At 43.2% G+C, this 27,869-nt stretch overlaps 2 protein-coding genes across 15 annotated transcripts in view; one reads left to right on the top strand and one right to left on the bottom strand.

Annotated features, from left to right (window-relative positions):
* Window positions 1-338: 338 nt before the first annotated feature.
* On the top strand, window positions 339-19,317 carry thoc2 (THO complex 2). 10 transcript variants are annotated; one of them, XM_061701798.1, is made up of 39 exons: window positions 789-902; window positions 2,618-2,673; window positions 2,938-3,029; window positions 3,150-3,201; window positions 3,285-3,355; window positions 4,228-4,349; window positions 4,434-4,567; window positions 5,465-5,625; window positions 5,794-5,886; window positions 6,479-6,634; window positions 6,814-6,986; window positions 7,088-7,283; window positions 7,371-7,409; window positions 7,510-7,640; window positions 8,010-8,111; window positions 8,359-8,443; window positions 8,733-8,826; window positions 8,950-9,030; window positions 9,141-9,237; window positions 9,477-9,594; window positions 9,711-9,890; window positions 10,058-10,222; window positions 10,310-10,585; window positions 10,787-10,928; window positions 11,078-11,235; window positions 11,340-11,468; window positions 11,578-11,709; window positions 11,805-11,989; window positions 12,428-12,603; window positions 12,707-12,806; window positions 13,674-14,056; window positions 14,152-14,210; window positions 15,648-15,683; window positions 17,227-17,358; window positions 17,461-17,527; window positions 17,597-17,739; window positions 18,442-18,518; window positions 18,682-18,722; window positions 18,804-19,317. In XM_061701798.1, exons 1-38 carry the CDS (start codon window positions 838-840, stop codon window positions 18,701-18,703), a joined length of 4,680 nt encoding a protein of 1,559 aa, XP_061557782.1. In that variant the 5' UTR covers window positions 789-837; the 3' UTR covers window positions 18,704-18,722; window positions 18,804-19,317. The 10 variants fall into 10 exon arrangements, 9 of the variants coding, with proteins under 9 accessions (XP_061557785.1, XP_061557784.1, XP_061557782.1 ...); XM_061701799.1 differs by having other exon boundaries at window positions 18,801-19,317; XM_061701795.1 differs by having other exon boundaries at window positions 18,676-18,722.
* A 1,807-nt stretch (window positions 19,318-21,124) lies between these two features.
* LOC133415624 (glutamate receptor 3-like) overlaps window positions 21,125-27,869 on the bottom strand; it is a 53,371-nt gene continuing 46,626 nt past the window's right edge. For 2 of the 5 annotated variants that reach the window (XM_061701806.1, XM_061701805.1), the window contains 2 exons: window positions 26,407-26,521; window positions 21,125-21,370 (listed from right to left, as the gene is read on the bottom strand). In XM_061701806.1, the coding sequence (XP_061557790.1) occupies window positions 21,125-21,370; window positions 26,407-26,521 (361 nt within the window). Of the gene's footprint in view, window positions 22,615-26,406; window positions 26,522-27,869 lie in introns of all 5 variants that reach the window. The other 3 variants (XM_061701809.1, XM_061701807.1, XM_061701808.1) reach the window with 3 other exon arrangements.

Raw genomic sequence — 27,869 nt, 5'->3', positions numbered from 1 at the left:
TTTGGGGGCACACTGCCGCAGTCGTGCTGATTACTTTGCAATCACCCAAACAATACGACGAGCGTCTTCACAAGCGGAAGTTGTTTGACGTCACATTAGCATCATACCGCTTTCCTAGAATAAGATCTAATCCCGTCTGATAACTTCCCAAACGTATTAGCCAATACGTGTCACTGCCATCCCCTCTGATAACTCCCCCAAGGTATGAGCATTAGCCATCATTTGTCACTGTCATCCCCTCTGATAACTTCCCCAAAGTATGAGCATTAGCCATCATTTGTCGCCGTGTTTGCGGTTGCAATGAGACTGCAACCATCCAGTATGGCGCCGGTGGTGACAAGTACCCGGATGTAGTCACGTGCCAGTGAAGGTCGATACTGTTTTGCAGTCAACTACTGGAAATGTACATTGATGTGTATGCTTACATGTATGTATTTGTTAACATTCAATTTGTGTTTCTATTCACTTTCATCCAACAAAGTGCCATGGGTATTTAGTTATATTTTGCTGATGTTATATGTTGACCATTTAACAGAACAGGGACCGTCACAAATATTTACTGCACTTGTGTATGCCAATTAAGCAGAGCTCCAAATGAGCACACGTTCACTACGTTTTTACTTGAAGTTAGTGTTTGTCTTTGTAGCATTCGGTGGGCGTCTTTGTGAGAGAGGCGCTACACGTCCCGCCGTGCATCTGTTGTTGTGTGTGCGTGCGGGTGCTAGCCGCAGTACCATCGGCTAGGCTAGGCTAGGCTAGCTGACCGAAGCTAAAATTTGACCCCGCAGCGAATGTGCGCTGAGCGACAAGAAGACATCCGGGCGGCGTGCATGGAAGATGGCGACACTTATCCTCCCTGGTGAATGGGTGAAGAATTGGGAGAAATCGGGAAAACACGAATTGTGAGTGGTCCAACTTGAGCTCAGTTTAAATCCAAATAAATTAGACCAAAAAAAAAAAAAAACTCGCGTACTGGTGTGTGAAATGTATTTGTGCGGCTAGCTGCCAGGACAGTTGTTCAAGTTGCTAATGCTAACAGTTCAACGACCGCGATTAAACCAAGTGTGCTTGTTGTGGATACAAAATGGGCAATCTAACTGGCCCATTATTAGCCCATTGGGCGGGGGTGATAATTAACCTCGGAGGATGTTAGCTAACTATATCTGCTTGTCTGCCAATCGCGTTCACGTAGGTGCTCATCAAAGTGTAAACACGATGGCTAGTAAAGCTAGGCTAGTTAGCAGCCGTGCAGCCCGCTCGCATTTTGCGAATTGAAATACAAATTGTACCACTGGTAGGACGTCTCGTCCGCGTCAACTGGGAATCTAGAATCAACACACATATGTCAAACGTACAGTTTGGCAATTGACGTGTAATAGAAATTGAAGTAGGCGTCTATAACACGACGGAGCTTGACGGAAGCCTAGCATGGTCCAATGCCTTGCGAAACTTTCGAATTGATGGGACATATTGAATCGAGTTAAATCCAGCTTAACTAGCGGACGTTACGCAAAGCAAACGTCGACTGAATCGTCGAAAAAATGGGACATGCTTCACTTCCTTACCTCGCATTTGCTTTCAGCAGCCAGTCAGTTTATTGCAAGCCGATTGCATGTTTGTTGCAAACATTTCCATGCCGATTAGCAATTGCTCAAGCAGCACCTAATTTTGTGGTTGAAACGTCCGTAAATGCAACGGAATTAATTGAGCTGTACCTCGCCACGTTCGCATGCAATTCTGCTGGTCGCTGTAGGCCTGTGGAAATTGAAGGCCACAAATTGACATCGTTGTATTCGATGGCTAAAATGCAGGCGTGTAGTTGTTACTGTTTTGTTAGACTACTGCTCGCCGAAGTGGTCGCCAGCCAATTGCAGGATGCATATAACACTATTCCAACTCTCGTCCATCCAGGATACAGAATTACATTACTTGGGTTCTGTCAAATGCAAATGCTTTTGTTACCGTGACAACCTTCTGGAGACTCCAAGAATCCCTCAACAGTAGATGATGTTCACCCCTGTGCGTCCAGACTGTAAATGAATGGGGCTTGTGCAAAGCCACCACTGGCCAATTTAACCATAAAGTGTTTATTCTAATATTTTCACTTGTAGAGGCAGCACTTCATCACCAAGCTGCTGCTATTGATTTGTATGTGGAAGTTTAAAAGAAAAACCTGTTAGGATTTGAAAGCTCTTTGCAGTTAGCACACTTCTAATTTCACTGTTCTTGCTCTTTTATTGTATACGTATTTGTCCCTGTCAAGGCAAAAAGCTCAGCAGCAGGTTCCTGGCAGTTCGGTGCATAACGCTTCGAGTTCAATCCCTGTCTTCACATGCCATTTCAAATTGCACTTGCACAAACCGCTTCTTTGTGAACGTTCATCAGCCCTGTATGAATTGTTTTCTCGCAGATGAACGCCTTGCATACGAGTAGCATCTACCAGCGGTATCACTGTGTTTGAAGCTTGGCACCTTGTGAATTGATGAACATGAATTTGTAGTTGATTGTTCACTGGATAAGGCATGCAGTTTATTTGCAAAGCTTGGTTAACTATAATCACTTGACATTCACCTAAGTATTATGTGTTCCTGTCCTTTTTCCCCTTATCCCCCTATAGCGTACAACTCTGCAAAAGACTAACAGAGAAAATAGATCATGGATGTCAGATAAAAGGTAACTTTTGATTGAGTTTTCATTACTTTGAGATAGCTGGATGAGCTCGGCATTTGTCAATGCATTATTCACATTTCTTTCTGTTAATACACATTAATAAATTAAGTGGTGGAAAAAAAACACAACAACAACGATCCAGCAGTAGGACATCTATAAGTAGCGATTTAGTGCTCTAGTAAAAACTGCAATCTCTGAATCCTTTTGGTTTCTGGTGCGAGGCAACATGACTTTCAGAGAAACAATCTTGTCTGTTGAACCACTCAGATGTCCAGGCGGCCTTATATGAGCTCTGCTGGCAAGGTGTACAGGGCAACCTCAAGTTGGACCTCGTCGCCAGCGTCCTCGGCGAGATGATGGTACGTTCTTTTGTTTTTGTTTGTTTCGCTGGTGTGGTAGATGCTAGAAACATCTGCAGTCACTTTGTGTGGGGATTTGGTTTTCACAGTTAATATTTTGTTGTTTTGCTTTGCTTACAGGAACTGCGCGATGACATGCCATCGATTTTAGCTGATGTCTTTAGTGTGCTAGGTATTGTTAGGTTAATTATTAAGTAAGCATGCCTTAAGTACTGAATTAGGCCCATTTTAAAAAATATATTTTCTCCATCACAGATTTAGAGACCGTTGCACTGGAAGAAAAACACAAACGTGACCATTACATCCAGTTAGTGGGCGCATGTTTGGTAAGAATTTTATTTTGTGCTACAATATTGATGTTTACATGAAGACAATATCCTAGACCTAGTGGTTTTTAATATGTGAAGCCACCTTTCCCCTGCGGGGTTGCTCGAAGACTTAAGGGGAGGTGAAGCAGCTTAAACTAGAGAAAACAAATGTTTTTAACCTTTTAATCCCACTTTAGATATGTTAAAGGCAAACAGAGTGAAATAGGGGAGGCCCCAGGAATAGACTGAAGACATATGGTAGCTCGTATGATTTTCATAGAATGAAATTGCCCTTGTTGCTGCAGTTATATACCGGACTGTGGACATTTCGTTCCAATGTGCTGGCAGGGAGACTTGGCTGCTGTGATTGAAACTTGTACTATACACTACCTTGTTGTAGAACTGGAAGAATAATTGATTAAATATGGTCACATTGTTTGCTTTTTAAAAATGATCAAACAGATTTCCTCCTTTTGTAGACAGGCACATTTTTTGTGTGCCAAAAACCTTTAAAACGAGGCAACTAATGTACCTGGAGTGGGATATACTTCATGCAGGATTTTCTTTCTTTTTTTTTTGTTGAAGCAGCACCTTTTATTTATGTTACGTTAAGTGACGGTTTTGTTTTTACATATTGTCAAAGAGAATATTTTAATTTATTGATGTTAACTTGTCAAACATTTCAAATGTATTAAAATGTTGTTTAAATGGCCACATTTTCTAGTTTTGACAAATGATTCTGTCATTTGTTTTTTTCTTGAAGGGAGAAAAATGGATTGAAAGGTGATTTTTTTTGGGGTGGGTGGGGGGACAGCGATTTTATTTTAAGGCCGTATCATTCTTACGTTGTTGTCATGATAATTGAAGTCCTGAACGCTGGTCTTTTTCAGATTTTTGTTCCAGATGCCATCTTAAAAGAGCGTCTGGATCCAGAAACACTTGAATCTCTTGGACTTATAAAACAAGCCCATCAATTTAATCAAAAGATCGTCAAGATCAAGACAAAACTATTGTAAGGAAGGTATACACATTTGAGGAATTGAGAAAAATATTTTGAGTCTGCTAATTCTGCTGAATGTATGCTGACTCTTCTCAGTTACAAGCAACAGAAGTTCAACTTGTTAAGGGAGGAAAACGAGGGCTACGCCAAACTAATCACAGAGCTTGGCCAAGACCTGTCTGGCAACATCACCAGCCACATTGTATTGGAAAGCATCAAGTCTCTCATCGGTACACAACAAACATTTTTTCCTTTTAGACTGACTAACGTGAGTGTGTTGCATGTATGCGAATGTCAAGGGTACTCATTTGTCCAGAGGTGTTTTAAGTCAGATGCTGTGACATTATTGGCGCCTTTGTTGTTGTCGGTCAACATGCTATCAAAAAGCTTGATTTGTCCAGCCCGAAATGACAGAGCTGAAGTTGAAACCCGATGCCGCCAAATTCTGAAAGTAAACAAAAGCAAGAGCTGCGATGTCTCTACTGTTGCGGCCCAGAATAACTTGTTTGCATTATCGTTTATTTTGTACATTTGTTATAGTGCTCACACCACTTTTCCTTATTATTATCACGACACTACAGAAATGTGCACATAAGACATTGTCCAAGATTATCGCACCACTAGTCACTTTAAACTACGTACATTCCTTGAAGTCTCGGCACCCTTTGCACAATGGTCATTGCACCGGACTATTGCTATAGTAGTCATTCAAACTGTTCTAATTGCTAGAGGACTCTGCACCTTTTTGCACAAGTTGTCAAAAAACATGTACCGGCATTACCAGATTACAAGCAACCTTTTTTTGCTCAGCGACTGTTTTTCTCAATGTCTTTATGTCTCAAAAGTGTTCTCTGTCAATTGACTGTCGGTTGTCGTACTGGAGCGGCTCCAACTACCCGAGACAAATTCCTTGTGTTTTTTTGGACATACTTGGCAAAACAAAGATGATTCTGATTTTGATCATTTAATGTGGCTCAATGGAACTATTGTAACGTTCTTATTAATGTTCTGTTAAAATGTGTTTTGCAACTTGAGTTGAAAGACAACACAAATATATGATTTCCAACTGTTTTGTGTTTCTGTTATGCCTCCCAAATGATGCCACCTATTTTCTTTCCTGCAAACAGGATGTTTCAATTTAGATCCTAACCGTGTTTTGGACATCATCCTGGAGGTGTATGAGAGCCGATCAGACCAAGATGACTTCTTCCTGTCCCTCATCAAGTCCTACATGTGCGAGGCACTGACTCTCTGCCACATCCTTGGCTTTAAGTTCAAATTTTATCAGGTAAGAACATTTGGAGGCAGGATAAAGTATAACCTTTTTAAATTGATTTGTCATTTTGCCATGCAATATTTAATATTTTGTTACCTAATTATTGTTAGTTGAATTCCAAAGGGCAATTAATCATTGTATTTGTCATGTTATGGATTTATCCTATGGTTTTGCTTTCAGGAACCAAATGAGGAAACCCCTAAGTCACTATACCACATTGCTGCTGCTCTACTTCATCATAACCTGATAGAATTGGAAGATCTCTATGTACATGTAAGCAATAGGAACGGCCCCAGTACTGTAGTTCAATTGTGATATTATGTTTTATTTTAATTTTACGACAGACTAAGGGCGCACTGTATTAAAAGGCGCAGGCATGGTAAAACATACGCTATCTTAAAACATACGGTAGCATGCATACATGCTAAAACGATGTTTTTAAAAAGGCAGCCGGAGCAAAAGTGAGTTCGGTTGTACTTTATTGAAGTATTTAACAATGTCCTCACATTTTTGTTATTATCAATCCTCATCCACAAATCCATCAAAGTCTTCAGCTTCTGTATCCGAAATGAACAGCTGGGCAAGTTCTCAATCAAACGCGTCTGGTTCGAGTCAGTCTCGTTGCCGTGCAAAAGCTCAAACAAGCATCCACAATCCATTCACAAATTGTCTTCGTAAAGCTGTGTTCATCACACAACAACATTTATAGATGTTGGAACTCGGTGCACACATAAGGCGCGCCGCATTATAAGGCGCCCCGTCCATTTTGGAGAAAATTGAAGACTTTTAAGTGCGCTTTATGGTCGTGAAAATACGGTCATCAATTTCTCGAAAAGTCTTCTTGACCTCCTCTCTGTCATTCTAGCTTTTGCCACTAGATTCCGCCATTGTGGAGGAACACAAACTCGTTATTTCAGAGGCCAAGCAGATTGCTCGCAAGCTGGTCATGGTTGTAGTGCCTTCGGACAAAAGTGAAGACAAGGAAAAAGAGAAAGAAAAGGAGGAAGAGAAGATTGCGCAGGTATTGGTCCCTTTGCATCAAATTGTATTTCTTTATATTGATCATAACATGTCCAGTTTTCTGTTCACTTAATGCTTTGTGTATGAAGTGTATACAAAGTGAGTTTTGCTCTACTTGCCAGATTGTGACATATTTAAAACTCCTAACGATATGCTCAATTCTTGTTTGTGCGGCCGTAGCCACCTGATAACCAGAAGCTTGGTTTGCTGGAAGCACTTCTCGGGATTGGAGACTGGCACCATGCACAGAGCATAATGGACCAGATGCCTTCCTTCTATGCTACTTCTCATAAGTTCATTGCACTGGCACTCTGTCAGCTGTTGCATCTGACTGTGGAGCCTCTTTACCGAACGTACGATTTCTTCGGATCGTGTTGCACTTCCTGCGTCAAGTTCACTTGCGTTCTGTAAGACATGGTAGCCAATGTGAACACATTTGAACTGTCTCTCTCAGGGCTGGCCTCCCAAAAGGCGCACGGGGATGTGTGATGCATCCACTGAAGAATAAGCGGGCCCCTAAGCCTGCAGAGAGCTTTGAAGACTTGCGCAGGGAAACATTCAGCATGCTCGGCTACCTGGGTCCTCATCTCGCGCATGACCCCATCCTCTTCGCCAAGATCGTGCGCCTTGGCAAGGCATTCATGAAAGAGGTACACGAAATGCGTCACTACATTCCTGCATGCAAACTCAAGCCTCATCTGGACATAGGCACCTATTGCATATCATTTGTTTTACAGTACCAGTGCAGTGAGGGCTTGGATATAAAAGATAAAATGGTTTGTATGAAAATGACCTTCTAATTACAATGTCTTAAGCGTTGTAGGTATTGTTCAACTGAAGTTGTCGTTGCTTATGCTCACTGTTTCTTGGTTCCAGGAAACACTATTGAGTTGTTTCCTGAGCATTGCAGACCAAGTGTTACTCCCATCCCTCTCGCTGATGGAGTGTAATGCGTGTATGTCTGAGGAGCTGTGGGGTTTCTTTAAGCTTTTTCCCTACCATCACAGGTGAGCGCACTCGTCAGTCAGTGCATTTGTTACGCAAGTGAGGTGTCAGTAAACCCCCAGGCAGTCCTGCAGGAGGCTGTTCACTGGCTGTCAAGGAAATGGAAGCTGTGCTTCAAAGTGTTTAGACCACTGTGTCAAGCCTTCGCTATACATTGACTAGAATACAAGTTGAGAGCGAAATTTGCTGCACCAATTTACTCCTCTGTGGCAGCTTTGAAATGTTTGTTACATTCTTTGGTGTTTGCGTGTAGTTTCACAGTGCAGACATTAAGGGGACCCATTTGTAGCACTGTTTTGACATTATACCAATTATTATTATTATTATTTTTGAAGCATCTGTTCTAAATCCCCCTATTTCTTTTTCTCCAGGTACCGCCTGTATGGACAATGGAAAAATGAAACGTATTCCAGCCACCCCCTGCTGGTAAAAGTCAAAGCTCAGACTGTGGAAGGGGCTAGATACATTATGAAGTAGGTCCCTTTTTGAATGGAGCATTTTGAAACTTGAACATTTTCTTTACAGGATTAATCAGGTGTATTTATTTTTACTTGAAAAAACTTACATCCACGTTTGCCAGACTGCTGCATGATATTACTTTCCCCTTTATATTCATAGAAAGCGGAATTGTGAATTAATAGTGGTGAACTCTGCAGGAATGCCTTTGGGTCTCCTTTGTTTGCTACAGTTTGTCATTTCATGAGGATTTTCTTTGTCTAGGCGCTTGACCAAAGAGAATGTGAAACAATCTGGAAGGCAGATCGGCAAACTAAGCCACAGCAACCCCACCATCCTTTTTGATTATGTAAGTGTGTTTCGTTAATTGTTTTGATATTTGAATGATTGTCTTTGAATTACCACAAAGCATTTAAAACTTGAGGATGTAGTGTATCATTCAGAACTTGCAAGCCCCAACTCAAACATGCTCTGTAAAATACTCAAGAATGAATTGATTTGTGCTTCACTGGTGTACGTGAAGGTCAAAATGTGAAGTCATAGTCAAGGTCGTTGTAAAAAGAATAACTTTTCGTAGGTTTGTATGGGGTATTATTGCCATCAATTCAATGGTGTCGTGAGATCTGTTGTTTTATTAGATGCTGTCACAGATCCAGTGGTACGATAACCTCATTGGTCCAGTTGTGGATTCCCTGAAATACCTCACATCCCTCAACTACGATGTCTTGGCCTGTATCCGCCACTGTTTGACTGGCAGGGTGTGACTGCTTTTGTGTTGTCTAATGTAGGAAGTGCATATCAAAGGTTGTTATTTCCAGATTGGGAGGGCTGTTTCTCTTAATCCCAAATGTTCAGATTGCATTATCGAAGCTCTGGCCAATCCTGAGAAGGAGAAGATGAAGCATGACGACACCACAATCTCATCATGGCTACAAAGTACGGGTCTTACATGAAACGGCATTCTGTTCCTATACATCAGTTAATTGAAGAGAAACTATGTCAGGTTTATTGAGTACCTAACACTCCTGTTCCATCTGTCAAACAAGGCCTGGCAAGTTTGTGTGGAGCTGTGTTCAGGAAATATCCAATTGAATTGGCTGGTCTTCTTCAGTATGTCACCAATCAGCTAAAAGCAGGGAAAAGGTCAGTTTGATGGAAATGCAGTAACCCCCTTCATGTTGTTTTTCCATCTACTGTCTTTAAAAGTCCCAACACAGTTGTCGCCTCAAATGTGATCCATGATTTGCAGTTGATGACATTTTATTAATATATTTGAATTCAGTGTTGTTAAAAAAGTATTTATATACACACACACACACACACACACACAAGCTTTCTTGATGTATATTTTTTATTTATATTGGATGTTTGTCTTTCTGCAGTTTTGACCTGCTGATCCTGAAGGAAGTGGTGCAGAAAATGGCTGGCATAGAAGTCACAGATGAAATGACATCAGAGCAGCTTGAAGCAATGACAGGAGGGGAACAACTCAAAGCTGAGGTAGAGACTAATTCATGTCCGTGAGCTTTGTTTGATCCGGACCGGTCCATTGCTTTGCAATCGACTCCCCTGTATTTGTCGTAATGATTGTGGTAACCCCTGCACTCTGCCCACAGGGTGGCTACTTTGGTCAGATTAGGAACACTAAAAAGTCATCCCAACGTCTTAAGGATGTGCTACTTGATCATGAACTGGCCCTGCCGCTTTGCGTACTCATGGTACAGCAAAGAAATGGTGTGGTGTTCCTAGAAAGTGGAGACAAAGATCTCAAACTGGTCGGCCACTTGTATGACCAGGTATGTGCTCTCTGCTAATGTATTACTTTGGATGGTCGTATTAGGTTTTAGGATAAGAGTGTTGTTTAGCTCCAAAGAGATGTGCTTTTATAAGGAGAGTGGGTAAATTAAATTTGCACATGCTGTAAACGGCAATTTATTTTCAAATGTCAACTGTTGTCCTGCAGTGTCATGACACACTGGTGCAGTTTGGTGGCTTCCTGGCCTCCAACCTCAGCACAGAGGACTACATCAAGCGTGTTCCCGCCATTGACGTCCTTTGTAACCAGTTCCATACGCCACACGATGCTGCGTTCTTCCTTTCTCGGCCAATGTACGCCCATCAAATATCGGTGAGTGGATATTCTTTCGTGAGTGGGTGTTTCTGTTCATTGAACTCAAGACAGTAGTGATCTGGTCCCACTGTTGTCTTCTTTCAGTCAAAATATGACGAGCTGAAGAAAGCAGAGAAAGGCAACCGGCAGCAGCAGAAGGTGCAGAAGTACGTGGCAGCCTGCGAACAAGTAATGACACCAGTGCACGAGGCAGTGATGTCCCTCCATCCAGCCCGCGTTTGGGAAGACCTCCGCCCCCAGTTCTATGCCACCTTCTGGTCTCTTACCATGTATGACCTGGCGGTGCCCCATGCGGCCTATGAGCGTGAGGTCAACAAGCTCAAGGCCCAGATCAAAGCTATTGACGAGAATCCTGAAATCGTGAGTCATTGCTTCATTGGCCACATGACACACAATTACTGTAATGCCATTTTGCACTTGACTGAGTCTTTGTACAGTCACAATCTTACCACTCTTCTACCATTGTAAAGGCAATAATTGAGGGGGGAAAAAAATTGCAAACTTTACTGTGCATAAAGCGTTTGGCAATGGTGTCCAATGTCTGCTTTCCCTTCACTGCAGCCTATGAATAAGAAAAAGAAAGAGAAGGAACGCTGCACCGCTCTGCAGGAAAAACTGCAGGAGGAGGAGAAAAAGCAACAGGAGCACGTTCAAAGGGTGCTCCATCGCCTCAAACTGGAGAAAGACAAATGGTTGATGACCAGTAAGTATTCTGTAATGCATCTCTATGCGGCCTATGTAGTGTGTTTACATCTGTGCAACCGCTCACAGATCAGCATCTGTTAATTAAGTATGATGTTATCGTCCTGCCTTCCTTTCTTTGTTAATAAAACATTACATATTATTTGACAGAATCTACCAAGAATGAGACCATAACGAAGTTCCTGCAGCTGTGTCTGTTCCCTCGCTGCATCTTCTCTTCCATCGACGCGGTTTACTGTGCCCGTTTTGTCGAGCTAGTTCACCAACAGATGACGCCCAACTTCTGCACTCTGCTGTGCTACGACAGGGTAAGACAAATAGTTGCGGAATCCTTGTATCTCCAAAACCAGCACTTTTCAGGACTGTGATTGACTTAGTTCAGTTGTCTAAGCATGCACCTTTTGCTCTCCAGGTGTTCTCAGCAATCATTTACACTGTGGCCAGTTGTACGGAAAATGAGTCTCACCGATATGGGCGCTTCCTCTGCTGCATGCTCGAGACGGTGACCCGCTGGCACAGCGATCGTGCCGTCTATGAGAAGGTGTGGTCCCACCTTCAGTAGTGACAACCCCTTTTTTTATATTGATATATATATATAATCTACATCAATGCAGACATGAATCTATCTTAACCCTTGTGGTGTTGTCTAGGAGTGTGGAAATTACCCCGGCTTCCTGACTATTTTGCGAGCCTCAGGCTTCGATGGAGGCCAACAAGCCAATCCACTCGATTATGAGAACTTCAGGCATGTGGTGCACAAATGGCATTACATGTTGACAAAAGTAAGCCACCTTAAATTTTCAAAAATGTACTCTTGTCATGATCATGAGCAGTTAAATGTACTCCTAATGTATGCCTCTCTCTCTGTTCCATCTAGGCTTCAGTACACTGCCTGGAAACTGGAGATTACACCCACATTCGAAACATCCTTATTGTTCTCATCAAAATCCTGCCATGTTACCCCAAGGTTTTGAATCTGGGCCAAGCGCTGGAGTACCGTGTCCACAAGATCTGCGTTAAGGAGAAGGAGAAGAGGCCAGACCTCTATGCCTTAGCGATGGGGTAACATAGCATTGTGTGCAGTTCAGCGCTCTGAGGCGCTTTAAAATTTAGTAACGTGAGGTTTAGTACTGTGATGCTGTTCACTTGGATGATGACATGGCCCATTAATTTGTCTTGAAGAAACCCTATACTCACTCACAACAAAACTTAGTGGATGTTCCACCGTCAGCAATATTGATACGAACTGAAATATTTTCAGTGCAAATAGTTATTTACCTCAACCTCAAATCAGCAGTAAAATGTATTTGGTCTGGATGAAAGATGATGCATACACGCATTATAGAGAAAGTGTGATCAATAAGTTATACTGAAGGGATGAATTTATATAGGACAACTCATGAAATAGGGATCCCTTCCCATGAAGTTTTTCACAATGTGAGACAACCAAAAGCTCTGTGTCTTCCATCTCTTCCATGGGAATCCTTTTACATTTTGCAGCTATTCAGGTCGATTGAAAAGCCAGAAGGTGCGCATGGTTCCTGAGAATGAGTTTCACCATAAAGAGCCACCAGCTCGCAATGTCACTCCTGCCAGTCAGCAGAATGGACCCGGCACCACGGGCAAGCCTGCCACAGCCATGATGAAGGGAGAGGATGGGTTCTCAGAAGATGGTGGTGAGTGAATGGAAGTTGGCATTATTCTGATGAGAGCAGTGCATTTGAGCCATTTATAACCTCCAATAACGTGGTAAAAACACTCTGGCTTGTTTGGCCGCAGACCGGGGGAAGGATAAATCTCAGACTACCAAACCAGTAAACAAAGCCAACACTGCAGCAGCTAAAGTGACCACCAGCAATGGGAATGGTGCTCTTAACAGGTGAGCACATCAAAGTCTAGCAAAGTGCTCCAGACCTCACCGCTATGATGTTGACTAAGCCTCTATTCTACTCGTGATTGTGTGCAAGTCTTTGCTCGTGGAACCTGGGTTCACAAATGCCCCTGTTCATAGACAAATCGGTTTATGAACAAAATTTTCGGACAGCTATTGCTTCGGTTGACAAACAGTCACAGTGTCCCGTATTTCATGGACAGATACGTATATTTTTGCTGTAAATTAGCCCTCTGCGGCTCCCGAAAAAGTGAAAAGTTCAAGTGATTGTGCTGTTAGGAAGCCCTGGAACGTGTTTCGGCGACAGCCAGTCGGCGGCTCTGGGCGAGTAGCGCCATGTCTATATATATTTTTTGATCAAATATTTTATTTGTATTTTTTTGAAGAGGTGTAAATGAAAGTTCCTTTACCACGACTGACGAAATGCATTGGCCGATCAGTCACTTCCGATGCACCTAACAGTGCGCCGAAGTACAGCGAAGTGTGATTTTGGAACATAAAACTCGAGCAAGACAACCGTCCCTACCGCAGCTGCGATGTGAGCGAGTCGTCCGGCCAAATGCTCCCAATTTGGTATGCTCACTCAAGCCTGCCAGCGGGTTGTGCCGTGCTGCGCCGTTAGCTCCTTGCTGGGCGTCTGCACGCGCAAAGGCTTGGTTCTGGTGCCGGAACAGGGTAATTCTATTTCCAGTCATTTTAATTGGAAAAATTGTTGCAGTACATGAACAGTCAACTTCAGTTTGTGAATTGAGGTTCCCCACAGTATTAGAGGTCCATTGGATACTGGTGATTTCAGCAAAATATCGTGCGAAGCATTCAAGGAAAATAATAATCAAATGTCTTTGGGCTTTCCAGCATCAAAACCATAAAAGAGCGGGACGACAAAGAGAAGAGTGGCAAGGACAAAAAAGAGAAAAAGGAAAAGACACCAGGCACCACTCCTGAAACAAAGGCAGAAGCCCGCCGAGAAAAGCTGAGAGAGGAGAGAGCAGGAAAAGATGAGCGGGCGGTTCGTGAGGGTAAGGAGAAGACACCCAAGGCAGACCGAGACAAAGTCAAGGCTGAGGAGAAGAACAAAGATGACAAGACCAAAGCGGGCAACGGGGAGTCCGTGGAGCCTTCCAGAGAGCGCGATGCCATCAAGGAGTCGAAGAGCAAGGAGAAAGGAGACAGGAGCGCAGTGGCCGGCTGCCGCAAGTCCCCAGTTCCCAGATCAGACGTAGCTGATACTGAGAGGGGTAACGAGCCTTTTTCCGTATTCCATACAGCTTATGAAATCAATCATTTTAGGTGTATAGGCGTGCCTTTAAAGTAAGCCCTTTTCTCTTTTCAGATCACAAAAGACGAAAGCTCGACAGTCACTCTTCTCCATCCCACTCCTCGTCTGTTAAGGTTAGTATGGCTTGAGGAAGGCTGTGCCCATTACTTCTCTCTCTGCCGGAGCGTTCCCTGCCGTTGCACATTCCAGCACCCCTGAAGATCACCGAGGAGAGTTTCGCCAAACGCAGGCTGCGTGGCATCTGGAAAGCCCCACCAAATCCATGAGAGCTGGACATTGGCAGAATATTTTTTTGCAGAATTGGGAGAAAACCCCCGAAGGACCTAGCAAAGAAAATTTGTAAATATTGAGTATTTTCATAGTGAAATATTTATCTCTTTTCATCCTAATGGAAGGAGTCAGTGTGCCTTGAGAAGAAAACCTATTTTGTACGCATTTCTGTATTCCTGGTGGAGTTTTTTCTTTGCTTTTTGTACTTTTTTTTTTTTTTTACCTTTGAGGAAAATGGCGTGGCAATTCATTATTTTTTCCAAACGAAGAGTTTGCAACGTTCCTGTTTGTTTTTTTGGTGAGCTGAGAAGATTTCTGGATTCCTACGATGAAAGCATATTGTTTCCTCCCCCCTCATCATTGCCAAATCCAGCAGAGAGCGGGATGTTGTTCTGCTGACGGAGTGCCTCTTTGCTGGTGCTGATTGATCAGCCTCCCTCCTGTGATCGCTGTATGAGAGTCATTTGGTCCCGACAGCCTCTGCAGCCCCGCCCTGACGACGACACCCATCGGCATCCGCATCAGCAGCCACACTACCTCCTGGCAAGCATTCCACGGAGCCACCAGCAGCTGAGATCAACAAAGATGATGAATGTCATGGTCTTGAATCAGCCAAAAAATGCTGCGGAAAATAAGCCTGCCTCTACAACAAAGACAGGCTGCACCCGTGTGGGAACATCTGGAGCGTTGCCCAATCTGCTGGGAGCTTGTGATAGGTCTATATTTAACCTTCCACCAGAGAAATAGGCTCCCTGTGTCATATCCTGAACTGTAAGTGACAGCCACAGCTATCTCTGTAGGGATGTAGTCTCACGCACACACACACGCGTGAGTGTGCACACACACTGATTTTCTTGCACTCATAGAGATACAGAGATTCATCTTATACACACACACATGACCACCAGTAGCACTTTTGATGTACAGTATTCTTACACATGATTTATATAGTATGCTGCCTCAGATCAGTCATGTTTGCATTAATGACACTAGTTATTTAATACATGCTCAGGGTTTTCTATCAAATATTTGCAATCCACATGATGAGCCAATTGTCTCTCCTCTATGTGATAACCATGTCAAAGCCCAAGTCCTTTAAGGTCAGAGGTCAAGGGAGCAGTACGCAGTTGGTCCGGCCAGCAGAGTCACCCCCCCCCCCCACCCCCTCCCCACACCACCTTCCAAATCCTATCTTCCGACACTCTACTGCTGTCTGACAACCTCCTCCCAAACCTCCCACCCTCCCTCAGCTCATCTGTCATCTCCATTCATCCCTACAGGACAATAACAACGATCCCAAGGAGTCCGCATCCAAGGTTTGAACCTAATCTACTTCTGTCGCTCTCGCTTCTCCCTTATTTGTGTCAGATCACACATGCATCAGAGAAATTCACGCGCGTACTTGGTGCAGGGATTTATTTATTGCCTCAATAAGTCCACGAGCTACTGATACTCGTGCATCTGAGTGAACACCACCACCATAATTTAATTCTGCAGCAAATCTCTTTTCTTCATTATTATTACATCATGAACACTTGAAACCAGTAGTTTACATATACTATGTCAGTCCTCAGTCTGACATGAAATCAGACTATACTTTTTATACCACTCCAAAACGTTGACTTTATCCTCAAGCCACTTTTTAACCAGTTCGGCAGTTTGCTTCAAGTCATTGTCCGTTTGGAAGACCCATTTGGGCCGAACCTTTAACTTCCTGTCTGATGTCTTGAGATTTTGCTTCAGTATTTCAGCAATGTTCTTTCCTTATGATGCCAACTATTTTGTGACGTTCACCAGTTCCTCCTGCAGCAAAACAATCCCACAACATGATGATGTCGCCCCCGTATTTCACAGTTGGGATGGTATTCTTAGGCTTGCGAGCGTCCCTCTTTTTCTTCCAAACGTAACGATGCTCATGAGACTCCAGAGCAGGAGATGGTCAACACGCCATGTCCAGACTGCCAATGAATCTCGCTTGCGCAAAGACGCCACCGTCTATAATTTAATTGCATCATCCCCCGAAATGGAGGTTAATTGTAATTTCATTTGTGGAGGCAGCACTTCATCACCGAGATGGTTAATTCCACTTTGTCAATTAGTGTAGAAGATCTGTCCATGTGGACATCGTCAAACACCCAAAAATATTTTTTAAGGGTCACTGTAGTGCAATTGCTCACCTGTACATGTGTGATATTTTATTGGCTTTGTAAGCCAATTGATTTAATTGTGGCAGCAATGACTCACAGTAGGTCAACTGGGCTCTTGTTCTTAGCAGAAAAGAAAAGAAAAACCTTACCTTATCTGTTTAAAACAAGCCACAGTGAGTTTTATGACATCAATTCATAAATACCACCCTTAGCCTGATAAATCGCTAATGCACACACTCATAAAAACATCGTTTAGAAACATTTTCTACAACTACAGTACTGTCGTTTAAAGCATCACTGCACTGAATTCTGGGTACCCATAATGCTTTTTGCTGACTACATTGCCAAGACTGTTAGCGTGAGGAACGGTGCAAATGGTTAGGCCAGGAAAATCGGCTGTTCACGTCATTCAAGCAGGGCATGTGTTTGTGTTATGTATGTGGATGACGGCCTCAAGTGGACAAAAAAAATACCTGCACCTCGCAAAAGTGTAGTTTCACAAATTGACGACTTGGCACAGACAATAGGCAAATAAAAGCATGAGTAAATAGTCCAATAGCTGCTGAGTGATTTTAACATTGTGACACTCACACATTCTCCCTGTGTTTATTTCAAACATATGGACACTAGTCACCAACGTCAATATTTAAGATGCATGCATTAAGATATTTGCTCTTTGTTTTCCTCTGTCTGGGTCTAATTGTCATTGCAGCACCACCTCAACTACAATTCAGTAGCACGGTCCAAAAGCAGAGAGAGGGAGCTGGAGAAGAACGAACTTGAGAATGCGGTTGGCCGAAGCAAAGAGAAGAAAGAAGAAAAGGAGCGCAAAGAGAGGAAGAGAGTCAGTATCTTTAAAGACATTTCATCCATCTTATTTGAAAAGAACTTTTTCTACACGCTAGGCCCACTTTTGCCAATGGACACCTTGTTGTTCGTCTGTCAGGACGTCGGTGTCGGTGAGCGTGAGGTCAGCCTCGAACCCAAACGCAGAAAGGACGAGAACGGAACCAGTAAGTTGTCGGATCTGTCTTACAAGTAGAGCCACAAACTTGATTAACAAGGAAACGTTCTCTCCTCAGACTCCTCCAAAAACAGCCAGTGCGAGAGTCCTTGCGACTCTCCGCTCTCGGTGGAGAAAGAGAAGAGCAAGAGATCCAAATCTTCTAGCAAAGAGAAGGGCGACTCCGCCAAACCCGAGCGAACGTCTACCGGAGGAAAAAAGGTCATTTGGGCTTTCTCCCCCATTGTGTGCCGCACAAAACTGTCAAGATTGCAATACAGTGGTACCTTGACTCCCAAATGCCCCAACTTTTATTTATATATATATATATATTTTTTTTTAATTGCAAATTGTCGCTTGGTCTTTTTTGTTTGTCTGAAGTGGGGGAAAAAAAGTAGAGCGACGGTAGTCGTTGCACTTTCAGCCGTTTATTGAACTGTTCATTGGCACTTCCGGTTGAGGTTGCCTGTAAAACTAAACATAAAAGGAGAATTGCAAAAATGTTTGTAATTAAAATAGAACAATTGGCTTGAATTCTCGTAGCCTAATGCTAACACATTATGGGAAACATCATACACGGGCTAACGAATAGCATGTTATGACACTTAATGTAAGGGATATTTGAACACAAGCGGTATTTGAACTGGTTAATTGCGTTGTCTGTACCTATAGTTTTATATACCGTAATTTCTCGTGTATACCCATGTATAATACGCACCCCCAAAGTTGACCTCAAAATTCTGGGAAACCTATGCGTAATGCATTTTTACAATGCATGATTTTGCTTACCCATATTTTCAAAGAATTGTGGTGGTTCATCGGAGGCTGAATTGAGACAAATTAACCATACAACTGTATTCCTTCAATATTTCCCGTTTTCTTTGAGCGGATGTGCGTGACCTTGTCCATGTTGATGTGTCGCAGGAATCCCGACACGATAAAGACAAGTCTGAAAAGAAAGAGAAGCGGGACAGCAGCGGAGGAAAGGAGGAGAAAAAACAATATCCTTAACAACCCCTGCGTGTGTGCTTTTTTTCGCAGCGTGACAACTTACAGGACGGCGCCCTTCTTTTTTCTTGGTTTTGTTCTCCAACATTGTAAAGCGTCCGCTGATTTCAGTGCGTTATGTCGCTTGCGATTTTCCCTTAACACTCGCACCCATAAGTCCTCTGACAAGCACAGATGATGTGCGCTGCTCAGTCAAGGTAAGATGCTTTCTTTGTCACGACAAAGTACGCGGCGTTGACGTCTTCTCCGTCCCCTCTGCTCCGTGTTTCCACCAGCAGACCTGGGAAAGTTGTGCTTTTAGCTGCAAGACTTCAACTACACCTCCATTTGTGCTCTGTTGACTTTATGGCCGACCTCCATTCCTACCCGTTTTTCCATCTTCTTTTTTTGGGTTCAATTAAATCCCCTCCCATTAGCTATCTGCTGGACTCGTTATCTTTCGAGAAAATAAATTGGAATATCTTAATCCATAAATCTTCAATGTGAGCAAAATGTTTTGCCCTATTGACAATGTTATTTAGTGAAGTTACTGTAAGAAATGACCTTGTAGCATCTGATTATGGATTTGTTATTGTCTTGAAAATGTCTATCTTTTTGCCTTCAGGCTTTGCTTTGGCACATTTTATTGGCGTTATGCTTTCCATCCTCATTAACCTCATATCCCGCTGAGATATTTTTATTTATTTAGTGCCACCTTTTAATCCCTGTTAGACAAGACCTTAAGTGATGAAAATGTTTTTTTTTAAGGACCAGTTTGTATATTGTGTACAATAATAAAGAAGGTAACATGGAGTTCAAGTTATTTCTTTTTTGTTCCCTATATCGCAGTGTTTCCGTTTGTGGTTGTGTCAATCAGGTTTCACATAATTTATAAAAGAAAAAAATGGCAGGTGACTTTAAATAGAGTTGTATGGTATGAATGCAGAAACTTTGTTCCCCAAAATGGAAAATACTTTGGAGATTCTATCTGCTGTACTCAATGAGTGTTTTTTAATTTGTTTTTTTAAACACAAAAAAATAAATCGTTTTCCTATAGTGTGTCACTTTGGTATGGTCTCTTCCTTTCCTCTTTATGCTCTACTTTGGGTTATTTCATTGATTTTGAAGGCTTCTTTATACAGACATCACAATGGATTATGAAGGCCTTTTGTAAGGTTTGTAATGCCATCTTGTCAAACTATTTTCTGCGTGTAGTTAACAACAAACAAAAGGTGAATACAAACCAGCTTTTATTAAGGAAGTGCTTTGTGAGCTCTCCTCCAACGCTCGTTTGTCCATGCATGCCGCTCACGTTTGCCGTACAAATCATTAAAAACAACCTCGATCAAATACTATTGGGCATTTGCTAATAACGTTCCATGTATAGCGGGGCACGTCAAACAAATGTGAATGACTTGTAGCGTTTTGAAGTTTGTAAAAAGTTCATTTTTATAAACGTTTGCGTTTGTACAGCTCATCTCCTGCAATAAATGCATAGACACAGAAAGAAAAAAAAAAAAAAAAAAAGACAAAATCTTCAAATTAACTTGTAGATTCTGTAAACCATAAACCCAGTTAAGCATTTGGAATATTATGTCATGAATTGTCTCAAATTCAAAGTTCAATATGGCACTAAGTGACAAAAAAGTGAAACTCAAATGTAGCTAAATGCAGTCATTTAGCTTCCCATTCTCTACATTTCTCATAATTGAGCTTCAAAATGATACCGGGGATGATGTCCGTTTTATTACAAAGACAGAAAAAGCTTAAACCTTAATTGACGCTCGTCCTAAATATTATGACACTTAAAAGTCTTAAGAGGAAAACAAGAGAATGACTTCACCAAATATAATAACAGTTAAACAACATAAGATTTCACCACAAAAATAAGTCCCGAAAGCAAGGGTCACAAACATGGTGCCGCCGAGGACGACACCAGCAGCCTGCGGGCGGACATTGTGATTCTCGAGGAATGTCATTTGAAAATGCAAACACTTGCAGAGTTAAATAGAAAAAAAATTGATCTCACCTTGTTAACTTTTCAGAGAAATCATTAACATGATGACTAATGAATAATAGCACACTGTATAATTCAAGGTAATTTGGGCAAATTGGTTATTTCCGAAGTGTGTGGCAAAATGAATCAGTAGCCAAGAAATACTTGAGCGCTCAGATTGAAAAAGGTTGGTGACCCCTGCTCTAAAGGATCCAAATCGGGATGTTTTCCATTCCAAATCATCCCAAATCTTAAAAGGTGAACATCGCCAAAGTTCCACTCTCAATTGCGCACACATTTAATTCGAAGTGAATGTCAATTGCCACGACGCCCAAAGCTCCGTAAGGCACTATGAGAGGAAAGAGAACCTCTACCAAGTCCTGCGGCGTCACGGCCGTGTGTCGCTGTGACGGGCGGGCCTTGCCAAACGCTTCGCGCTGCCCAGCCTGCCGGCGGGGCGGGGAGGGGGGGGGGTCACAGGGTCACACACACAGTGGTCGCTCCCATCCGGCTGGGAATTTGGCACCCAAAGGTCTCCTGTGCGGAAGGCGAAAGATGCGCGTTACGTCTGGAATGCACATTTTGTAAAATGCTCATCGGACGGAGAAAGGCCGTACGCACCCTTTAGATTTTGACGCTCTCTGTCCCGTACACGTTGTAGCCTTCACGGTACGTGGCAAAATTCTGGGTGTTCACCGGAGGGGCTGGCTTAAAATTTTGGGCGTTCTTTGCCAGCTTGAGTCTTTTGGTCTCTTGCCGAGACTTGTAGCAAAACTCTATGAGCGCCACAGTCATAGCCAGGCCCAGCCCCCCCACCAGAATATAGAAGACCCCTGCCACATTGCTCAGGCTTAGTGCACTTGTCTTGTCCTGGGGGAGGTAAAGACCACCATTGAAGCTTTTTGGGAACTGGCGCAGTGTAGCTGCAAAGCATTACATCATATCCTGCACAACTCTGACTACATGTTTTCTAAATAAACCCCCGTCAGGAGGCCAGTTGGAGTTATTAACCAACGACGACTACGAAGGTGAATGCAGATCAGTCTTAACGGCTGCTACTCGATTCTAAAAGGAAGGCGGTCGTGGTCGTACAGGTCTACGCATTAAACCCTCATTTAACTACCTCCAACTTACTCTCGTTGCCATTTTGCTGCTATTAAACGCCAAACAATAATATTGAACGCAATTTATGAGTTTCCTCATTTGCAATGTTAATCATACAAATATGGCACTTACTTATTACGACATTGTTACAACTATAGCTGTGGCATGATTATTTCATCAGTGTGAGAAAATATGAGCTCAGTACTTATTACTACCTTATTACATTATTATTACAACTATGAACTGCCAGACGACAATTTCATTAATAAATGGTCAAACACAAGCTCCTTTGCTTATTATGACCTTATTACATTGTTATTACAAATATTATCGGCGACACGACAATTTCATTAATAAATGGGAGAACATATGAGCCCATTGGTTTACTACTATGTTATTACATTGCTAATACACATTTGAGCTGTTTCTCGCTGGTTTATTACTACTCTTGTTATGATTGTTTCTCACTGAGACAATCCCGGGAGAAGCTTGACTTTTAAGACACCCCCTCCTAGGTCCAAGTGGTATTTAAAAGTCAGCTGGGATTTTGTCAGGAAGTGAGAAAACAAGCTGGTAAACGTGAGTTTGCAAATGTAAACCCCGATAAATTCCATTTCAATAGCAGCCTGGATGATTAAATAGCAGCAGGATGGTTTCATTCAAACGTTGCTTGATGGCATGAGTTGAAAAAGCTGCGTGTGATCATGCTGCAACTTCAAAATTCAAAACGGTAAACTTCTACATGCATGAACCATGATCATCCAGTAACTATGTGTGAGGTGAGGTAGCTGTACAAATGTTGCAGGTGCAGCTAGGATGTCAAGAGATGCATACGAACAACTCGGCCACAATGCAGTTTCTGGCAATCAGTATAAAAAGACCTGCAGCGACTGACCTTACTTCCCGAGTCCTTGGTTCCGCATTCACCTTTATCGTACCACCATTTGTTTTTCAGCTTGTCTAAGATGCCTTGTTCACTGAGTTTCAATACTGCGAGGTTTACTGGAGTTCTTCACGTGGGAAATAACATAAATAACATTTGATTATGTTATTTTATGTTATTCAACTTTGTCAACGACTTGATAACTGTGCAAAGCGAACACAAGTAGGGTGCTGGCCAAGACATGACAGATAGCAAGCAACACTAGATCCATAAATACACGTCACTAGTATACAGCTTATGTATGACCTGAGCCTATAGACCCTAGCGTGCCAGACCCTACCCGCTTCGCTTTGAGTAATCGGCACACGCTGACCGGCAGGCTGAAGTTTGCGCAGTGCAGAAGCTGCTGCGGGATGCAGTTGAAAAGCTGACGACTCTCGACTGCTGCGAGCCGGCTGGATCCGACAAGAACCCTTTGTTGACTCACAAGTGAAGCTCGCGGAGGTTGAATGCCTCACAAAACGGGAAGGGTGGGACAATTGCACTACTCACAAAAACGTCGGGATGTTCGCGTTTCGGATTCGGCTGCTTCTGGATCAACCCGAAATGCACTATGACCTTGACAGGCGAACGTATTTGACCTTCTCCGACTGGTCAATGTGTCACTACTTTTCGCACAACTTGCTGTCCTCTAACGAGGAGCTGAACAGAAAACTTCACAGCAGGTGTTGGAGCCATGAAAACTTCCAAGGACGTCCACTTTCCTGCCTCTCTGTGACTCCTCCGGTCTCGCTCATGACACTCTGACACTTTCAGCTCAGAGGCCACGTTCCGCTGAGAACATCCGCTTTGAAGCCTCGCCATGATGGGCTACTGCTGAGACGTTCAACCGCTGACAACTAGAGCGGGCTAACTCCATTTTGGTCATTTTTAAGTTATAAAGTCTGCAATTTTCCGAAAAAAAAATAAAAATAAATCACTTTTCACCACATTTGGTAAAACTGCCAGTATAACTTGACAGTAGTCCATCCATCCAGCCATCCATCCATTTTCTTTACGGCTTATCCTCGCACGGGTCGCGGGCGCTGCCGGAGCCTATCCCGGCTGTCATGGGGCAGGAGGCGGGGTACGCCCTGAACCGGTCGCCAGCCGATCGCAGGGCACACACAAACAAACAACCATTCGCGCTCACATTCACACCTACGGGCAATTTAGAGTCTTCAATCCACCTACCGCGGCATGTTTTTGGGGATGTGGGAGGAAACCGGATTGCCCGGATAAAAGCCACGCAGGCACGGGGAGAACATGCAGACTCCGCACAGGCGGGGCCGGGATTTGAACCCGAGTCCTCGGAACTGTGAGGCAGACGCTCTAACCAGTCGTCCACCGTGCCACGCTCAGGGAATTTATGGGGGGGATCATCCCTCTCGAACTCCATCTTGTACCTCAAATTAGATTTTTACAAAACAACTGAGTTAGAGAAGAGTAAATCAAAAGTTTAGACGAGTTCAAATGAGGTCAGCTTGTCAAGCTCAGAGTGCATTTTAGTTTTTCCCTGAAATTTCACATGACAGACAAATATGCCAACCGTTTTGTCAGTCACGTATACGACATCAACGTGAGAATTTGCCTGCAGCAATTAGACTTTGGCAAGATTTTGTTTCCTTGAGTACAAGATTTCTCAATGTATTTCCGCATTTCATAAAGAACGCCGTGTTTGTAACCTGACAGCATCAAATATATTCTTTTCGCCGCTGTGACTTCCACTCACTCACATGCACACAATTACTCATGCGCATTAGCAATTGGACGAGCCGCAGAACGCTTTGGAAGGTGAAGTTATGACAATTTGGTTCAACTGGTAAACCACATCAAATGCACCAGAGCATCATGACAAGAAGAAGGAAGAGAAAGCAGAAGAAAATACGAAGCCACGACGGCCGCCGCTCTTCGGGGCAGACGCAGCAGTGGGAATCAATAACCCCGTGATTGAAAGGTGATCATTCCAGGGTGAGGATAAGTGGCATTGATTATAAAGGCCTCATTTATATTTTCATTACTTTAGTCCTATATTTTTAACTGCATATTAGTGGCTATAAAATGGGATGGAGTGAAAGTTCCTTTCTGTATTTTTGCGTGTACGCTAGTGCAACATCTCTTGCTGGTTAAAGCTTTGGCAAACACACAAAATAGTGACAACATGATCAGCTTTTCATATCTTGCCTTGGTTGTCGTTTTCCGCTTATTCTTGCGTAAAATCACAACTTTACCCTTCAATTCGCCCGCAAAGCAACAAAATCACACCTTCAAACGTGCAAAACCTGAACATACGTGGACAAACGTTCACCAGATTGAATCCCATCACATTCGATTTAGCTCCTGTAAATAGGAAAAGTGTCGTGTGCCCGATGAGATGTTGCCATGAATGTTCTCTTTTCCCAGCGGCTGTTGCGTGCAATATATTTCCAGCTGGCTGTCTGATTACTGAATTCTGTGAGCGCTTGGTTGGCGCAAGCTGAAAGAAAGGCAGCGATCCCCCGCTGGGACTTTTTGTGAGCACTGCACATTGTCAGGGATCTCGTCGGTGAAATCGACACAAACGTGTGCACACACGGTGTGGAAGCTTGCACGTCATGACAGTGACAATGTCCCAGAATTCAGCACTGTACAAAAAGTTCAAGGCCTTCGTTGCATTTGTTGTTTGTTGTAACCGCACACACGCGTTTTCGTCAGCGTCTTTGCGAATCGCAGATGATTGGTTTGTTTATTTTTTTATTTTTTTTAATGGGTTACTACAGTGCACGGGCAAATCTGAATTTGGAGTGGCAAGCCTGCAAGTGTCGTACCACGTGGTGCCACGACACGCCGGGCAGCACTGAGCTGTACAGAAAGAGTCGCGACGTAATTAAGAGCAAAAACAGGCAGAGAAGATCCCTAACTAAACTCAAGTAACTGTCGAGAAAATACGCCTGAGACTTGGATACTCGGTTTGTACGTGTTGCTGCTCCGTGTTTGTTAAAGTAACAGTTTGGTAACATCCATGCTAATTTGTTAGCCTGTCTATGTATGCCTGTCATTATAGGTTAGCATGAGGCTAGCGCACTTTTTGTCAATCTAAAACTATTTTTTTAAAAAAAAGGGTCTCTCTCATCGCATTTTTTCACCTTTTGCGGGTGAGTCTGTAACATTTTACATACGAGAATGTATGTGCTGCAATGGATGGGCAACACTGCTTTAGCAAAGTATGTCGGAACATTTCACATATCCGCAATAGATGGTGAACATTGTTTTAGTCAAGTATGTCAAAATGACTTCTTTAAAAAAAAAAAAAAAAAAAAAAAAAAAGGTCACAAAAACAACAACCTGCAACTTGTAACTTTTGCACAGTACCGTATACACAAGTTTGTAGACAAGAAAAAAAAAACGGGGATGTGATGGTGTATGCGGCACAAATGGGGCCCCTGGTTACCTCGTGCAGGGTTCCGCCACGCGGCGGTGAGTACGGAGCCAACTTCTTTGTCTCATTAGAATTCTCACGTTTGCCTGCGATGCTTCGTCCCCTCAAGACAACGCTGTTCCCTGTGCCGGCACCCCGGCGCCCGCCGAGGCGCTCGGAACGTTAGCCTTAACAAAGCTTTCGTGTTGCCATGTGGTTAGAAAAAGCCGGCAGAATAAATGCTTCCCGTCTTTCTTAGCCACACACCAAACACCTACTCTGTCCCGAACGATACTCAACAAAAGGAATGAATCCAGACTGATTAGCCAAGTAAAGGGTTCCCATTTGATCGCAGCAGCACAAAATCACGGGAAAGGAGAAGAGTGAGAATGTAGAATTGGGCCAAAGTTGACTTTGAAGCGAGGTCAGCCTTGCCGATTACTCGCTTTTAGGAAACCCGACTTTGGTGACATGGAGGCTGACCTTAGAGTCACCTCCCCCGCTGCCGCACTCTCCTTTGTCGTACCACCATTTGTTTTTCAATTTGTCCAAGAGGCCTTGCTCATTCAGTTTTAACACTGCCAGGTTAACAGCATTTCTTGAAACGATAAAACATAACTTGTAAGAAAAGGAACAGGTCCGTGAGAAATCTAATCGTGGCAATTGTCATAATAGTTGCGTGAAAGATCAGCTGTTCATTAGGGGAGCACAGAAGGGACAAATTGGTGGAGAATTTTCACTTGTGTGGAAAGGTTAGAGCCACTTTGACATCCATTCTTAGAGAGGTGGCATGGAGAGTCACACTGTTTGTACGTACGCTACACACTCCAAAAAGCTCCAAGGATATTTGACTTTCGGGTGAAATGAACTTGACCTTTTATAAACCTTCCAACTTTTCAGTGTTTCAGAGTTTGTTTGTTTTGTTTCTTTTACTTGCTGTTCGACAACAAGGGCCAAGTGGCAAAATTCCCAACAGGGATTTGATGCGTGAAAACCTCCAAGGACGTCCACGTCTATGCCTTTCTGTGACTCTTCCGGTCTCTCGGTTGCAACCTGCCGATGGCGCTGTGGCCCTCTAAGCAAACCCCTAACCTAAGAGGAAAAAGAAAGACTGGTCTAAATCAAGGTTTATTTTCAATTGTAACGTACAGGAGGCTGTCCAGGCGGCACGGCGCACGACTGGTTCGAGCGTCCGCCTCACAGTTCTGAAGTCCGGGGTTCAAATCCCGGCCCCGCCTGTGTGGAGTTTGCATGTTCTCCCCGTGCCTGCGTGGCTTTTCTCCGGGCGCTCCGCTTTCCTCCCACATCCCAAAAACATGCATGCTCGGTTGATTGACAACTCTAAATTGCCCGTAGGTGTGAATGTGAGTGCCAATGGTTGTTTGTTTGTATGCGCCCTGCGATTGGCTGGCAACCAGTCGAGGGTTTACCCCGCCTCCTGCCCGAAGATAGCTGGGCTGGGATCCAGAAGCGGCTCAGAAAATGGATGGATGGAGGCAGTCCGTTATTGCATTGACAACAAGTGAATGTTATTTATCGTCTTTCCTGAAATATTAATATCACTTTTTAGGGGGGAAAAAATGCCATGCTTATGGAACCACTAATGTTGCATCGTCAAAGAGTGCAAGCCATTTTCGACACTTTAGAAAAAAAAATAACCATCCATGTGGGAGGAAAATATGAAATTGACCAAATTTAGATGAAGTTTCTGCCCGAGATCAGCAATATATTTGACAGATATTTGGACTTGGACCACTCTTGCGCTAAACCTTTAGTTGCCGCCGTTGAACGTCGGCCATAAAAGTTGAAATCGCTCTTGTGCAAAATGACAACATGGAGTTAGCCCACTTGTCTTCTCGGTGGCTCAATCGTTTGGTGTCGTCTCATTATGTCGAAATGTAAACAGCAGAGGACGGTTTATCAAAACAATTGCAATTGAACCATTC

The sequence above is a fragment of the Phycodurus eques genome, chromosome 17 (genome assembly GCF_024500275.1).
Source record: "Phycodurus eques isolate BA_2022a chromosome 17, UOR_Pequ_1.1, whole genome shotgun sequence".
Lineage (NCBI taxonomy): Eukaryota > Metazoa > Chordata > Actinopteri > Syngnathiformes > Syngnathidae > Phycodurus > Phycodurus eques.
The sequence above is the reverse complement of the archived record's forward strand: the minus strand, read 5'-3'. Positions and strand labels throughout refer to the sequence as shown.